This window comes from Dama dama, chromosome 22 (assembly GCF_033118175.1).
Source record: "Dama dama isolate Ldn47 chromosome 22, ASM3311817v1, whole genome shotgun sequence".
In the NCBI taxonomy this organism is placed as follows: domain Eukaryota; kingdom Metazoa; phylum Chordata; class Mammalia; order Artiodactyla; family Cervidae; genus Dama; species Dama dama.
The window spans coordinates 26,449,734-26,466,612 of record NC_083702.1 but is presented as its reverse complement, the minus strand read 5'-3'; the positions used below and the strand labels follow the sequence as shown (position 1 = coordinate 26,466,612).

General features: G+C 36.0%; 1 protein-coding gene across 6 annotated transcripts in view; it reads left to right on the top strand.

The window, feature by feature from the left end:
• LMO3 (LIM domain only 3) overlaps positions 1-7,344 on the top strand; it is a 65,046-nt gene extending 57,702 nt beyond the window's left edge. For all 6 annotated transcript variants that reach the window (XM_061125094.1, XM_061125091.1, XM_061125093.1 and 3 more), the window contains one exon: positions 4,454-7,344. In XM_061125094.1, the coding sequence (XP_060981077.1) occupies positions 4,454-4,559 (106 nt within the window). In that variant the 3' untranslated portion in view covers positions 4,560-7,344. The remainder of the gene's footprint in view (positions 1-4,453) is intronic.
• The last annotated feature ends 9,535 nt before the right edge of the window (positions 7,345-16,879 follow it).

The following is a 16,879-nucleotide window of genomic DNA, read 5'->3' as shown; positions in this document are numbered from 1 at the left end:
GGATGTTGCAAATGAAGGCTTCCTAGCAGAGGCATTTGATAACCTGTTCAAAACCACTCTAAGCCCCACATTTTACAGGGATTTCTTAATTATACTTATTGTCTGTACTTTTCTAGTATCTAAGACCATATGAATTTAACTAGAGTTACTCCAAAATACCAGGAAATTAATTCTATGATTAATTCTTAAACTTTAAGATTAGATGGTTTAATAAACTGATTGGGCATCTTTTTATTCATTAACATATTAGGGACGGCAGAGACTGGTGGGCTGCCGTCTATGGGGTCACACAGAGTTGGACACAACTGAAGCGACTTAGCAGCAGCAGCAACATATTTTTTAATGATGCCAGAATTAATTGAACTGACTGTATCACAAGCAGTTACGATTAGATTATAAAAAAGAATATCAGTTTATTTTCAATAATTTTAGCCTGACCTATTAATATACATATATTCAACATCCTTTGGCCATCACTATTTTTATAATGTTTTTCTGCAAATGCTAAATCACATCAGGATCTGGTTATAGAACATTGGAAATTAGCCTTTCTTACAAAATCACACTTGTAGATCATTTTGTTAGATGTCTGATATCTGCATTGCTTTCTCTAATTTTGTCATGTTTGTGTATAGAACATTTTAAAGGAGGATATCAGCTCTTGTTGCAAAGCAATCATAATCGGCTCTTAACCAAAGCTTTCAAGGCTGTTTTGTTTAAGTTTTATGTGTGTGACATTCCTCACCTGTGTTCTGTTTCATTTTGACCTTTAAATGTAAATTGATACACACATAAAATGTACTTTATCCAGTCGACAACATATTAGTAACAACATATTTCAGGAAGGAATATTTTAGATGAATTCCATTTATATCTCACTGAATGATAAGCACTCTTTTTTAAAAGTTATGTAAAAGAGAATAATACAAAAAACCTGTTTAACTTCGTACCCTCCTTCTTTACTGCCTCCAGGTAAAAGCATAGGTCTTTCTCTAAATTGCTTTCAGTCATCTATTTGCTTTTTTTTAAGTTGAACTATAGTTGATTTACAAAGTTGTGTTAATTTCTGCTGTACGGCAGAGTAATTCAGATACACACACACACACACACATTTTTTCTTGTATTTTTCTCTTATGGCTTATCACAATATGTTGAGTATAGTTCCCTGTGCTATACAGTAGAGCCTTGTTGTTTATCCGTTCTATATATGATAGTTTGCATCTACTAACCCCAAACTTCCAACCCATCCCTGCCCTACCCTCCTCCTCCTTGGCAACCACAAGTCCATACTCTATTACTCTGTTTCTCTTTTGTAGATAAGTTGATTGGGTCATAGTTTAGATTCCATGTGTAAGTGATATCATATGATATTTGTCTGTCTTTGCCTGACTTAAGTCACTTAGTATGATAATCTCTAGGTCCCTCCATGTTGCTCAAAATGGCATTATGTCATTCTTCTTTATGGCTGAGTAGTATTCCAGAGAGAAGAGAGAGAGAGAGAAAGAGAGAGAGAGAGTGTGTGTGTGTACGTACCATAGCTTCTTTATCCATTCCTCTGTTGATGGACATTGAAGTGTTATCCATATCTTGCCTATTGTGAATAATAAAAGCTTGAATCTTGAATCCAAAGAGATCAGGGTGCTTTTCATTCCTCTACCATACATGTTCTAGCTATGGAACGTTAAGCAGGTTTTAAAAATTCTGGAGAATGTTAGTTTTTCATCTGAAAAGGACAATGTTAATAAATTGGTTAGATTTAAGGAATAAATGCAATGACTATATCTATATACATATTCAGCCTTAGCACATGGTAAGTACTTTATCAGGGGTGTTTATTTTAATTACCTACATTCCCAACATTGAGGGAAGGCTTTACATACTACATTTCTACTCTTTCCTACCAACTTAACAAAAGTTACTGATGTTGAAGACAAAAATCCTGAAGTTTCATTTTTAATATCGTGAGTAGAAGGTTGGGATTTGAACTCAATTCATTGCAAATGTCTCTCTGCCTTTAATATACTTCTTATTTTAGCATTCCTACGGAGCTGGTGATGGCCAGGGAGGCCTGGCAGGCTGCTGTCCATGGGGTCGCAAAGAGTCGGACACAACTGAGCAACTGAACTGAACCATTCATTGATGTAACTGTTTTATCTTATCCATAGAGAAATGACTCAGAGAAAGTATGAAATACATCCTACATCTTGTGTTGGGTAGATGAGAACCACAGCACTCGGTACCAAATCCCCAGGCTCTTGGTTCAGTGCTTTTGTTGATATAATTACTCTGACTTTATTAATCTACAAATAAAATTCAAGGCCCCTGAAGGTAAGAATGGCATGACACAACATGGCAAAACAAAATTTTTTAAAAATGACATTTTTATTTGACAGCAAATAGAATTTGGAGGCTTATTTTAAAAATTAAAGCATAATTTTAGACAGTATGGAGTTGAAAAAGTACTTCTAGTTTAGTTGGTTTTCAGGAAAAGATAAGATTCAATAACATCAGCTGGAACACAAGAATATTTTATTAAAATTACTTTTGATGTGATAGTTTATTAGTTTGTTAGTCAATTCGAAATAATTTCATTATTAATATAAAGTGAAAAATTTGAATGGTAATCAGATGTATTCTGCATGTTATTTTATATAATCTCACATAAAAGATAAGTATCTAATTTGCCTATTTAAGCCTGCCCAACAAAAGAAATATTTCCTTTTATTCAACATATCCTAATGATCAGGATAATATACAAAAACTGGTTTATCCAAACACCACTTTTTAAGCACAATATTTCATGTTTATAGTTTGCAACTAATAAAAAGAAGATATACTTGAAGTCCAGACTTGAATGTCCATTGTATCCAATAGCCTTGACCACAAACAACTGCAGGATTTGAAGATCAGGGCATAGTCTGTACTTTCAATCAGCATCATCAGCAGGCAGCAGTCCTGGGGAGAAAAGAGTAAATTCCACAAATAAACAGACCAATCTTCCTTTAAGAGGAAAGCTAATTCTTTTCAATCTACTTTTTTTATTACACTATTTTCCCCTCTATCTACTTAGCTAGAATAAGGATAAATTTCCAAAGCTACCCAGTTGGAAAATAAATAGGTTCACTGTTTGTCTAGCATTCCAATCTTTGCAAATGTAAATCAGCCCAACTGCTCCTCATTTAAACCTTCAACTTCACAAAACATTAAAGTGTGGCTTTCACGACACAATTTAATCTATCCACTAAGATTTCTGCCTGAACATCATTTGAAATTGACTATCTGATAAAGGGAGACCACTATCAAAGGTCAGTGAGGGTCAACTTGTATAATTACAAGTAGTTTTACTGGGTCAACTCCACCAGACACTGCTGTTTGAAGGTTAAATTGTTACAATTAAAAATATATACAGATCTCCCCAGAGTTACTTTATTGTTAAATGTACCGGAAACAGCACAGGCATTTATTTCTGACCTTAATTGTGTCCAAAGTGTCACCACTGGGAAATTATACAAACAGAGCACTTATTAAAAACATTACTATCTTGCACATTAAACAATGCTTTATAGAATAAAATTCATAATTAGCTACTAGAAACTAGTTTATTTATCACATCAGTATTAAGAAGTTCATCAGGTTACTCCTTTAGGTTTAATTGGAAGTACTCTAAGAAGTCCACTTACTATTTCATAGTTAGTGAACTTGCCACAAACAAAGCACCATGGCCCAGCATCTAAGTCTGATGCTAAAACAGCTTTCAGTTCAGAATAATCACTTCCAAATTACCAGAATTTAATCACATTTTAATAACAGGGAATAAAAGGAAGCTTTAAATGAGAAACTCTAAAATTGGCTCTTCCCTAATCATTTGATTCATTTTAATGTTTTTACTCTTTTTTTTAATAAAGTGGATAAATGGGCAGTGATGAAAGCTTCCATAATCACTGCCATGAAATATTATCATTGTTTCTTTTATGTGTGTGTTAGTTGCCTAGTCGTGTCCGACTCTTTGCGACCCCATATACTGTAGCCCACGAGGCTCCTCTGTCTGTGGGATTCTCCAGGCAAGAATACTGGAGTGGGTAGCCATTCTCTTCTCCAGGGTATCTTCCTGATCCAGGGATCAAACCCAGGTCTCTTGTATTAATGAGTGTAAATACAGGTTAGTTCTTTTTTTCTTTCCAATGTATGTGAAAAAAATATAACCTTTGCTGCTCAAGGTGTTTTCCTCAATGTTCTTATGATTTTTATGTATAAACATAGGATCTCAAATTTTGTGTGCAGTGTTTTATTAAATGACCTGAATGGTTTAATTTTGACTTAAAGGCAACTTTCTAAGCCAAACTTTCAAACTCAGGGAATTACCATATGAAATGATGATTAGGAAAAAAAGTCTTCAAAATTAGAGATCTGAATGAAGTCATCTTAACCATTTTATTTTTATAAATATTTTCAGATTTTGTGTTGGAGACAAATTTTTCCTTAAGAATAACATGATCCTTTGCCAGACGGACTACGAGGAAGGTTTAATGAAAGAAGGTTATGCACCCCAGGTTCGCTGATCTATCAACATCACCCCATTAAGAATACAAAGCACTACATTCTTTTATCCTTTTTGCTCCACGTGTATATAAGAATTGACACGGGAACCAACTGAATAGCGTAGATATAGGAAGGCAGGATGGTTATATGGAATAAAAGGCGGACTGCATCTGTATGTAGTGAAATTGCCCCAGTTCAGAGTTGAATGTTTATTATTAAAGAAAAATGTAATGTACATATTGCTGGATTTTTTTGCTTGCTATTCGTTTTTTTGTGTCACTTGGCATGAGATGTTTATTTTGGACTATTGTATATAATGTATTGTAATATTTGAAGCACAAATGTAATACAGTTTTATTGTGTTACCATTTGTGTTCTGTTTGCTTCTTTGTATTGTTGCATTTAGTACAATCAGTGTTTAAACTTACTGTATATTTATGCTTTCTGTATCTACCAGCTATTTTAAATGAGCTGTAACTTTCTAGTAAAGAATTGAAGATCAAATCTCACTAATGATACGTATAGATTAAACAAGTCTATCATCATTAAAAATACAGAAAAAGAAAGACACACAAAGCATTTTAGCAACATCCACTATTATTGCCGCTATGATTTAGAGTCTTTATCAGTGTTCTCATTTATAACCCCCTATTTTCAGGAGGTTAAAGATCAGCTTTAAAATAATGCATAAAAATTTCATCTTAAAGCACTTTCATTTTTTACCAACGTGAAAAGTGCCATTTTTAGAATAACTTTAAAGCTTAACAGTTATCCTTTTAATATCCTTTTTTGTGCTCTTTACCTAGTCAATGGTTTTGTTTTGCTTCCTTCAGCGCCATTCACCCCTTATGTGAACTAGTGCCTTTGGGTATCATTTAAAAATTTTCCAAAGGGTTACTTTAAAAAAGTGTTACTGCAATTATGAGATAATCTTAAAATGATAAATTTCTTGTGCAAATTTTGCCCAGACCTCTCCATAAGAGCTAAGGGTATAATAACATTATGGCTTGAAGCATTTCTGGCACTAAAAGGTTTTGAGTGTGAATCTACTGAAATCATGATAATGCACATTGAAGCTATGATGATATTTGAGGATTGAAGTCACTTTTGATCAGAGCAACATAGTGCTCACAGAATCTTCTAGAAGAAGAGAAACAAAGGGATTGATAAAAAGCTGAGAACTGGTGATTATATATTTTTCTGTATTTACCTGCCACTTATTTTAATGTTCCAAAGTGAACACTTTCAAAGTTTGATGTGTCTTACTCTTCGTTGCTTTCTCTAAGTAATTACCCATTCAGAATTGATCACACTTAGGCTGAAATCTGTCATTCCATTTTTGAAAGGTGAAAAATTATTCCCTTACCTACATGATAGCTGATAAAGAAGAAAGCTTTCTAGAAAGAAAAATTATGGAGACTGATTATTTAAATTACAATTAAGGAAATAAAGATGAGACTGTGTTCCCTTCTTCTGGGTTGTTCACACTTTGCTTCTTTGCTTCTGCTCCCTGTATTCAAACTATTCAACAGACCTAATTCCACAACAGACACAATGAAGCATATTTTACTAGAGCAAATTTTAGTGCTGTGGGCTTTCTCTCTTATTTTTCATTGATCACTTGTATAGGAAACAATATTTCCCAGTGTTACTTGCATCCTTTCTTTGTCCTGCTGAATATGCACTGCAGATGAAAATTAAATGTGATACCTGAATTCTTGATTTGGGGCCAAAATATTAAACTGAAAATAACTCTGGTGTGGATTTGAGTTGTTTTAAAACAAAGCTTTACTATGAACATGCATGTGGATCTGGATATTGCCTCTCATTTTTAAGAAGATGGTACTGTGAAAAGTGAATGGTATGTATTTTTACAAAGGATTCATGGTTAAGAGTGTTCAAAGTCACGTGTCTTCCAAATTTGAGATATCCCCCAAAGATGTTTCAAAAATAGCAGTATGTGGTCCACAAAATTATTGTTTTAGCCTTAGAAACTTATATTTGTTTCATGAAAAGACTTGCATAGCCAAAACCAAAAAAACAAAACTGAACAAATGGGAGGAAGGTGGGGGAGATATGTGAGAAGTGGTTTTCCTAAAGCAGCCCTCCTAGTCCCCATTAAGAGTTGTTTGAAATTCATGTGAATGTAAAATTTGAATTGTCGGTATCTTTTTGCAAATGATCTTTTTATATTTAAATACTTTTGCATATGTTTATCAATATGTCAAAATACTTGTAAATTAGGCACAAACGTCTCTCAGCTTCTTGAAGCTGTTCCATTATTCCTGCCACCCAAAGACCAAACTAGGTTTTTACTGCCTTTCCTTTTGCTTAATCCTTTGGGAATTCATTCTTATGCTTTTTCTACAAACAAAATGACTCACCTGGATTAAAGATTAAGGCCTTAATCTCCTTAGATTATCTTTAATCTCCATAAAATGGTGGAACAAGATAGAAATAGGCCATCTGACAGCTAATTGCCTGAAAATAGTAGCATTTTTGACCTGAAGTACTAAGCTTATTGTCTTGACTCCTCAGAGTCCCTGAACTGTTGTCAACTTTCCTCTTTGTGTTGTGTGACCCTGACGTCATTTAGCTTATTGTCTGAAAGCTCCAGTAGGACACCTCCAGTGGAGCTTTGCTTTCTTCAAGCAGCGGAAGCTGCCTACATGCATCTCATGTAGGCTGCCTGTGATGAAGGACCAAGCTCCTCCATCCACCAGAGTGCTGGGTGAGTTGAAAAGCTGACCTGTGTTTGTAATTTCACTTCCATCTTGCTTAATAAATATCTGCTGGCTTCTTTCATTCACTTTTTTATATTTGGATTTATGTTTTTAATAAAAGGGGCATTACACTATTCGATTGCACTTAATTGGCAAAAATCTAAGATGATATCTAGAAAGCATAGCATGCAAAAGGAAAAAAAGTGTCTAAGAACATTTACTTTCAAAAGGTATTAACAGGTCAGAAGTAGAAAAAGTACCCCAAATGCTTTCTCCAAATGTTATATGCAGGATCTCCAATCTAGGTAGTTTATTGCTATTTACTTCTGTGGGGAAAATAAAACTGTCAAAATGAAGGTAGCAATTGGTGGGTATAATTTTGTACGTTTATACAAATTTTAAATGATCTTTCTGAAAGCAACCATGTTGCTCTTGTCAGACTAAATTTCAGATTTCCTCACTCCTGCATAATGAATTAAAACACAAAACTCAACTAAATCCTACCTCTTCAAGGAAGAAATGTTTTACCTTCACTGAACCAGGGTGCTGAAAATTACATCTATAGTCAAACACACCATTTGCAAGTGGTTTCCTTTTAACTGTCACTTGAGGCAAACTACTCTCTGATTAGTCATTTAAACAATTTCATAGAAATGATACAGGCCAAACATATTTAGTGTTCACTTAACTAAGTTGGGAAAGCAGTCTGCATGTTTATTGTAATAGATCATTAACGCCTAGTACAGTTTTAGCAAAAGCCCTTTGATTATTACTTTTTCTTTAAAAATGCCATTACAGATACTTCCTAAGTGTGATTTTAATGCAAGGCAAGGTAAATGGAAGCAGAGCCATTTTTTCACGTGACATTAATTGAGTACCTACTATGTGACAGGTCTTGCCCTGGGTCCTCAACCTCCTGAGGGTTGCCTTAGGATACTTCCTACATCTGATCACCTTAGGGAGTCTTTGCACTGATTTGCTCTTATCTCAAACCTAGGAGCAGTGAGCACACAAAAGCACATACCATCTTCTACCTAGTCAGCATGTCATTGATATGAAAGCCCCAGAAAATATCTCAAGTAATCAATATGTTCAGAGAATTATTTCACACAAATTACTCATTAACTCAATAGCACATAATAAAAAAGAACATCAATTAATTAGTGAGTCACCCTCAGATCACTATGATGACAATAGCGCTCTGTTGAAACAGCCATTATAAATGGAGCTGCCTCCATTCATTGTTTGCAATTGGCCTATTATTTGACTAAAACTAGGGTCATATTTAACACATGGCTGTAGGTAATTGTGTGATTAGTATCATAAATGAAGAATTCTGAAAGTCTGCTACAAATAAAACGATATACATCTTTGAAAAAAAATCAAGAAAAATCTCATTTTTTGCTGTAGCTTCTTTTGAAGCCAAGTTACTGGAAGAGTATCATTACCTTTCTAAAAAGTATATTTTTATATTTACAATCAAGATGTAAAACTTACATGTTAAACACTATGTGGATTAGCTACTAAAACACAAGTACAGTTTTACAATATTTTAGAATACACATAATGTCAGAAAATTTTCACAACCACTAGATTATGCATGACCAGTTTTGAAACATTCAGCAACCCTCTCCTCCCCCTCCAAAAAAAAAAAGGTCATTTTTGCTTTTGGTGACCCAGCTTGGGAAGGGTGTGTGGAGACTGGCATTAATAGGGAACAAGATTAAAAGAAAAGCCAAATACTACAAACAAAGTCACCAACTAAAGTTTTCCAACTATCATAGTAAATGCCATTTCATTAAGCTTATAGAATAATTATAACAGTTCCCTTAGGTAAGAAAGAAACATCTGTTGGCAACACATAGCAGGTGTTAACAATTACACATACTGAAATTTTTAAAAATGTTGTTAATTAAAAGAATTCTGTTTCATGAAAAAGAAATTCAAAGATATTCCTGTTTGGAGCGTGCCAATCACATAATGTTCAACATTGTAAAGCCCAAGTCCTCTTGGATCAGATAGGTTTCGTGTTTGGTTCAGCTCATTGCAATCAAAAGTGAATTAGAATTCATTGCACTTTTTACACAATGGGTATTGTGGGCTGAGGAGCTGAATACTCATGAATCGGCATAGCAAATATTTTGGCTTTATTGGCAAGGTGGTCATCATTAACTATACCAAATTTAATGGACACAGTACAAAGAAAAACAGGAGCTAGAGGCCTTCAGGTAATAGATGATACAAATCTTTTTTAACCCTGCTTCTGCAAAAGACTTTAAATCACATAAAAGAAAACAGTCCATTTTTAACACACAATCTTATATGCCTCATTATCAGTAGTGTCTAATAATAGCTAACACTCAACACTTAGGGGCTTCCACAGTAGCTCAAGCAATAAAGAATCACCTACAATGCAGGAGACAGGAGCCATGGGTTTGATCCCCAGGTTGGGAAGATCCCCTGGAAAAGGAAAAGGCAACCCACTCCAGTATTCTTGTCTGGAAAATCCTATGGACAGAGGAGCCTGTTGTGTTACAGCTCATGGGGTTGCAAAGAATCGGACTTAACTGAACACACGCACACACACACATGCCTACTAAACATGGCATGTATTGGGTTTTCATTACATGTAAACTCCCTCACATCATAGGTTCTATTTATCCTTATTTTGCAGATTTTAAATGAAAGTAAACATTACTTAACTTGTCCAAGGTCATACACTAAATAGATTTAAATATAAGGTTTCAGACTAGAGCTTAACCACTGCACTGTTTCAGAGTGTTTTCATTCTTGTTACTATTATTTTGTCATTGTCATCATCATCACTATTATTATGTTCTAGCCAAAAACTAGAAGTAATCTGTGCTTGAGGAAAAATTCCAAACATTTCAGAATGAATGCCGTCTTTAAAGATGAAAATTGGAAATAAAAATGACCTGTTCAGTTCAGTCGCTCAGCCATGTCCGACTCTTTGCAACCCCATGAACCGCCGCACACGAGGCCTCCCTATGTTTTCCTAAAAGCAATCCACTTGGTAGCTCCTTCTTTCAACCTTTAAGGAATTTATTTGAAGCTGCCAAGCTAGGAATAATAGAGGATCCCTAGTAGAGGAGTACTGTGTCAGAAACAAGAGGCAGTCGCCATAGACTAGAGAGCATTAGTAGAAACCTTCAATTTTCTGCATCAGGATGAAGATGCTGTGATGAGGTGAGGCTAGACTGCTCTCAGAAGTCAAAACATTGAAAGCGTGTTACCTGTATTTGATGTTTTATAACTTACTTCCATAAGATGACATGTAACAAACTGAAAGTCAGAAGAGCAATCTGTGGCAAACAGTGTTTCCACTGGGCTAAAATATACAAGGTATCCGGGATGTTTGGTCCAGATCAGTGGCCAAATAATTAGGGAATTCTCTAGTCTCAGATTTACAGTGGCAAACAAGTTTGAAACCACAGTAGGCAAAGTCCATGCGTGCTCAGTCGTGTCCGACTCTGCAACATCATGCTCTGTAGCCTACCAGGCTCTTCCGTCCATGTATTTCCATGGCAAGAATACTGAAGTGGGTTGCCATTTCCTTCTCCAGGGGATCTTCTCAATCCAGGGATCAAACCCTAGACTCTTGTGTCAGCAGGCGATTCTTTACCACAAGTGCTACCTGGAAAGCCCAGTGGACAAAGCAGCTATCCTTAACATAGACTAGAGCCAAAGTAGCTATCATGAACACAGACTAGAACCAAATGCAGTTAGCCAAGGGCAGCATCCTCGTTCGACCACAGAAAGATCCCCAAGACTTTCTTCCTTCCATTGCTTCAACTGCTTACTACTATTACCACGGCCACTTCCATACATTGGGATCCTTCCAAACATAAATCATTCCAGATTAAGTGGTCGCAGTGGGAATTTCCATCCTGCAAGCAGCTCCTGTATTTTCAATATATAATTAGTACTTAATCAGAAAAGCTTAGAGCTGTGATGATTAGGGAGAAAAGTGGTCAAACACAATTGCATAAACAACATGTAATTCCTCAACTTAGGAAGCACAGTGGAAGCCCCAGGAATTTTTAATTTCGTGAGACCTTGGGTTAAATTCCACGTGACTCACTAAAATATCCAAAAATCATAAAACTCTCACAGCCCAAGTTTGGTGGAGCTGAAGTTTGTCTCAAAGTCAATCTTGACCTATAATTCCTATATTATTTTTAGAGAATCCTCAATTTGGTATGAATAATATCAGGAGCTCAGTGAAAACACAGAAACTACATCTGCAGCAGTTATTGATATATGAGAATAAGATATGGGAGAAAAACTGAAAATGGAATAAAACTTACATGGAAAGAGCCAGGAAACTTTGTAAAGAAAAGAAAACAAATCACACACCTTCCATGTGTGTAGCACCATATTAGGCCTTTCTAAACTTTTGTGCTGAAGAAACTTCGGTGCATAAAATATAATATTCACTGCTATTTCTTGTTTGTTTAATGCTCAATTTACTAAACATACCACTCTAACAAATGCAATTTCTTTAAACATTTGTACACCATTTAAACAGCTAATAAGCCAAAACTTGTAAACTTAATAAATCAAACCCAGCCATTTAAACATTGATTAGAATCTTAGTCAAATTCTTCTGAACATTTCAATAAAATGTCATCTAGTAAGCTTCAATTCTTTAAAACCAGACATTCTCACAAGTCAAATTTTCTTTTAAAAAAATTTAAAGCTGTAAAAAAAAAATTAAATTAACATTTCTATATTTTGCTTCATATCTTTCTAAGGAGTAAATCCTTTTAAAATTAGAGAATTTGGAGGACTTCCCTGGTGGTTCTGTGGTTAAGACTCTGGGCAGTCTTCCTCTGCAGGGATTCCTGGTCAAAGAATTAAGATTCCTCATGCCACACAGCCAATTAAAAAAAAAAAAAAATTAGAGAATTTTGTCTCAACTAGCTGAGGTTATAGGATCTGTGGTTTTGACTCTCTGAAACTTGTTTAGGGCACGAGAATGAACTGCTTTGATCTAAATGATTCAAATTTGAGTCAGTGACATCAACTGGCCAATAATTTAAAAGCCATGATTTTCTTTTACATCAATGGAACTCTTCAAAGTCTAAGTCTTTCACCTAGGTTATAATTTCCCACAACTCAATGCTTTTCCTAAATTGATATGTGCTGACATTATTGAAAGCTTAGGTCTGCCATTTTAATATCTTATTATAAGCTATAGGATCATTTAGAGATTTTTATCTCCTAAGAAGTAAGGAATTGAATCAATCCAGTCAAATTTCCTATTAGGACACATGGCTAATCCTCTTTCTTGCACAAATTATTGGAGCTTCTTTTGAACTGATTATAATGCCTCACTACCTATGTTGATTAGTACTTTGTGTTCTTGGTATGATTTCACTTACAACTCTCTACATTTAATCTCTACTCAGAAAACAAACAAATACGAATTGACACTATACATTCAGGAGAAACAGGCCACTTTATTTAACTTTATAAAACTGTGTACCATTTTATCTAACTGTTCAATACTGTAACTGTTATGTGTACTTGACATTTTTTTCCCTATTTGAGTACAGTTGTAGACCCATGCTTTCATAGACTCAGATGCATTGCAGGTGGATTTAGCAGTAGGTTATGTTTCAACTATTTGTGTGTGTTGTGTGTGTGTGTAGTTCGTACTGTAGGTGTCAATCAAAAACGTTTGTCTTGAAAGATACTATCTTAGAAACTCAGAAAGCCAAAAATAAAGAGCTTGAGAGAAAAGGCAGAGTGTAATACAACAAGGTGAGCAAAGGTGAACTGTTCCAGAAATGGGTACTCAACCTGAAAATTGCAGCAGTCAAACAGAGGCTGTGTAAAAGCAGAGGCAGAAGAAATCATTTTAGAAGGAGGGTATTAGGACGACATTAGCTGGACATTGAAAAGAAGAGAGTAAAGAAACAGAAGGGGAACTCAAGAGCTGATACCGTGACTTAAACCACCCACATCTGCAAGAGTTGACCTCACTCTTCACTGAGGATATTTAACAAGACGCATTGGTGCTATACTGTCATCATCGGGTTTCTGCACACCTTGATTAATTTTTAGGTAAACCTTGTTATTCTTTATCTCAAAACACAATTTGCTTAATCCCAATTAACCCTGATTTTTCCATGGTGATGGTGGTTGGCCACTGGAAAATTCTTAAAGAGATGGGAATACCAGACCACCTGACCTGCCTCTTGAGAAACCTGTTTGCAGGTCAAGAAGCAACAGTTAGAAGTGGACATGGAACAATAGACTGGTTCGAAATAGGAAAAGGAGTATATCAAGGCTGTATATTGTCACCCTGCTTATTTAACTTATATGCAGAGTATATCATCAGAAACGCTAGGCTGGATGAAGCACAAGCTGGAATCAAGATGGCCAGGAGAAATATCAATAACCTCAGATATGCAGATGATACCACCCTTATGGCAGAAAGTGAAGAAGAACTAAAGAGCCTCTTGATCAAAGTGAAAGAAGAGACTGAAAAAGTTGGCTTAAAGCTCAACATTCAGAAAACTAAGATCATGGTCATTGGTTCCATCAGTTCATGGGAAATAGATGGGGAAACAGTGGAAACAGTGGCAGACTTTATTTTGGGGGGCTCCAAAATCACTGCAGATGATGATTGCAGCCATGGAATTAAAAGACGCTTACTCCTTGGAAGGAAAGTTATGACCAACCTAGATAGCATATTAAAAAGCAGAGACATTACTTTGCCAACAAAGGTCTGTCTAGTCAAGGCTATGGTTTTTCCAATAGTCGTGTACGGATCTAAGAGTTGGACTATAAAGAAAGCTGAATGTCGAAGAATTGATGCTTTTGAACTGTGGTGTTGGAGAAGACGCTTGAGAGTCCCTTGGACTACAGGGAGATCCAGCCAGTCCATCCTAGAGGAGATCAGTCCTGAGTGTTCATTGGAACGACTGATGTTGAAGCTGAAACTCCAATACTATGGCCCCCCGATGCGAAGAGCTGACTCATTTGAAAAGACCCTGATGCTGGGAAAGATTGAGGGCAGGAGAAGGGGACGACAGAGGATGAGATGGTTGGATGGCATCACAGACTCAATGGACATCGGTTTGAGTAAACTCCGGGATTTGGTGATGGGCAGGGAGGCCTGGTGTGCTGCGGTCCATGGGGTCACAAAGACTCGGACATGACTGAGCAACTGAACTGGACTGAACTGACTCCCTGAAAAGTACAGAGGGGACTAGGGAGAGACAAGAGGGGAAGTTGATAGTTCTTTCAGACAAGAGAACTTTGTAAAAAAAAGAAAAAAGAAACAATCAAAAACAAAACAAGGAAAGAGATAAGCACATAAGCAGCATAATAGCTATTGGGGAATAAAAGTGTGGACACAATACAAAAGAGACAAATTGTACCAAACATGACAGTTGGCTAAATGTAAAAGGAACAAGGAGGAAAGGTCAAATATGACTCTTAAGATGTGGGGATTTTTTACCCTAAATTATTATAGCTAACATAGCAAACAGACCTTTAAAAGAGAGAATAAGAAATGTATCCTGTTTGATGATGCTCTGGATGTAAGGAACATGATATCTCATGCATCTCAAGTAGAGAGTTATAGTCCTGCTTCAAAAATTCTTTGGGCTTCTAAAGGAAAAATTAAACATAGGGCTATCAGTCAGTAGGGCTATTAAAATTAAACATAGGGCTATCATTCTTGTTGGTGTCCACATACTTCTTCATTCTTACTTCTTTCATTTCTCCTTCATTCTTACTAACACCATAAGAAGCAGTGATGTGTCAAAGCACACACTTCCATTTCACAGCTTCTTTGGCACCTGGGGTCATTTGATACCATTCTGGATCATAGGATGCAAAAATGAGTCACTGGGAGATTTGGGGGCAATGTTTGCCTTTCCTGATCCTAACACGTCTTCTTCCTCTCTACTGGTCCCTTCTTCCTGCCTGGAATGTAAGTGGAAGCTTGCAGAACAAATCCCAGTGGGAGACTGAACTGGAACTGTCCAACTTACCTCTAGACATTTTGTCCCTGTGATTGGGTTACTTCTTGTCAATGTGGTTAGGTTTGTGTTACATGTGGTAAAAAGCAGCCCTGAACTGACATATTTGTTTACAGAAACTTTGAAATTTTATCGGTACATTATAAGATTTCAGTTGTAGCCTGATTCAAAGAAGGGAAACTTTGTACCGAGTTTATAAGGCCCCAACATTATGGTTTTATTTTTTTCTCCTCCGAGTTTATCTCCCTCTTAGGCTTGCTTGGTGGCTCAGACAGTAAAGAGTCAGACATGACTGAGTGACTAACACTTTCTTTTTCACTTGTCACATGAGCACCCATAATCCTCTAACAATAGGAGCCAGAAGATAAATTTTCTAGTGTGTATATCTTATTTTCTCTTTGATCTTTGTTGTTGTTGTTCCATTGCTAAGTCACGTCCAACTCTTTGCAAACTCATGGACTGCAGCATGCCAGGCTCCCCTGTCCTTCACTATCTGCTGGAGTCTGCTCAAATTCATGTTCATTGAGTAAGTGATGCTATCTAACCATCTCATTTTCTGTCCCCTCCTTCTCCCTTTGCCTTCAATCCTTCCCAGCATCAGACTTTTTCCCAGTGAGTTGGCTCTTTGCATCAGGTGACCACAATTCATATCCCCAAAACTCTATCCTGGATTTTTTACATAAGGTAGCATTTCTGTTGGAATATTACAATTTATCTAATTTTACACATGGTCAGTGGATAAGCCTGAGTTCTTATTAGAGAGTCACAAAATATTATAGGTAGAAGGATGCAGGGAAAGAGGGAAGGTATTTTTAAATAATTAGTTAGAACTACAGACGGATCAAAAGAAAGCCATTGTGCAAATGTCAGGCCATTCAAGGTTATTTCACCTTGAGGAGATAATGTCAGATCCCTGCTTTGGATATAAAGGAAGTTTTGAAAGTTTTTCTGCCTCTTCTAAAATTCTGTCTGAAGATCATTCTTGACTGATGAAATTTAAAAAAAGGAAAAAAAAAACATATTTACATATGTTTTACATGACTATATTTACTCAAAAAGTTTTTCAATCTGATGTTTACCTTTCTGACTTTGGGGGGTTGTACAAATAGTCTCTCCTTTATGGAAATATGGTGATAGTAGATAATAGGTTTTGTTCTTTATTACCTTACTTGATGAAATAAACAGTCATCCACTTCATTCTGTTTTCCCTTTTGAAAATATATAGATGCATTTAAATGTGGATTTTTAAATTTGTGAAATCCATTAATTTGGGGTGTTTTTTGTTGTAAATCCAAAAATCTCTTTTCAGCCTTACGTCCCTCAAATAAAACCTCCCTATTTCTTAACTAGCTTCCATACTAATCTTAAGCTTTGCTCTGTCCAGATTCTAAGTACTATGGGTTCCTCTGTCAACAGAAAAAGCTAACTTAATAATTCACTATCTTCCAAGGTATCATCTCAAGAGTATCTCTATTCATCATTTTTCCTTCCTCCCCATGCTTCTAGGATCACTTATTTGCTAATTTCTATACACCAGTCACCTTATAACCTCCAGGAGCATGGAGACAAAAGAAATGGAGTGGAAGAATCACCACACCA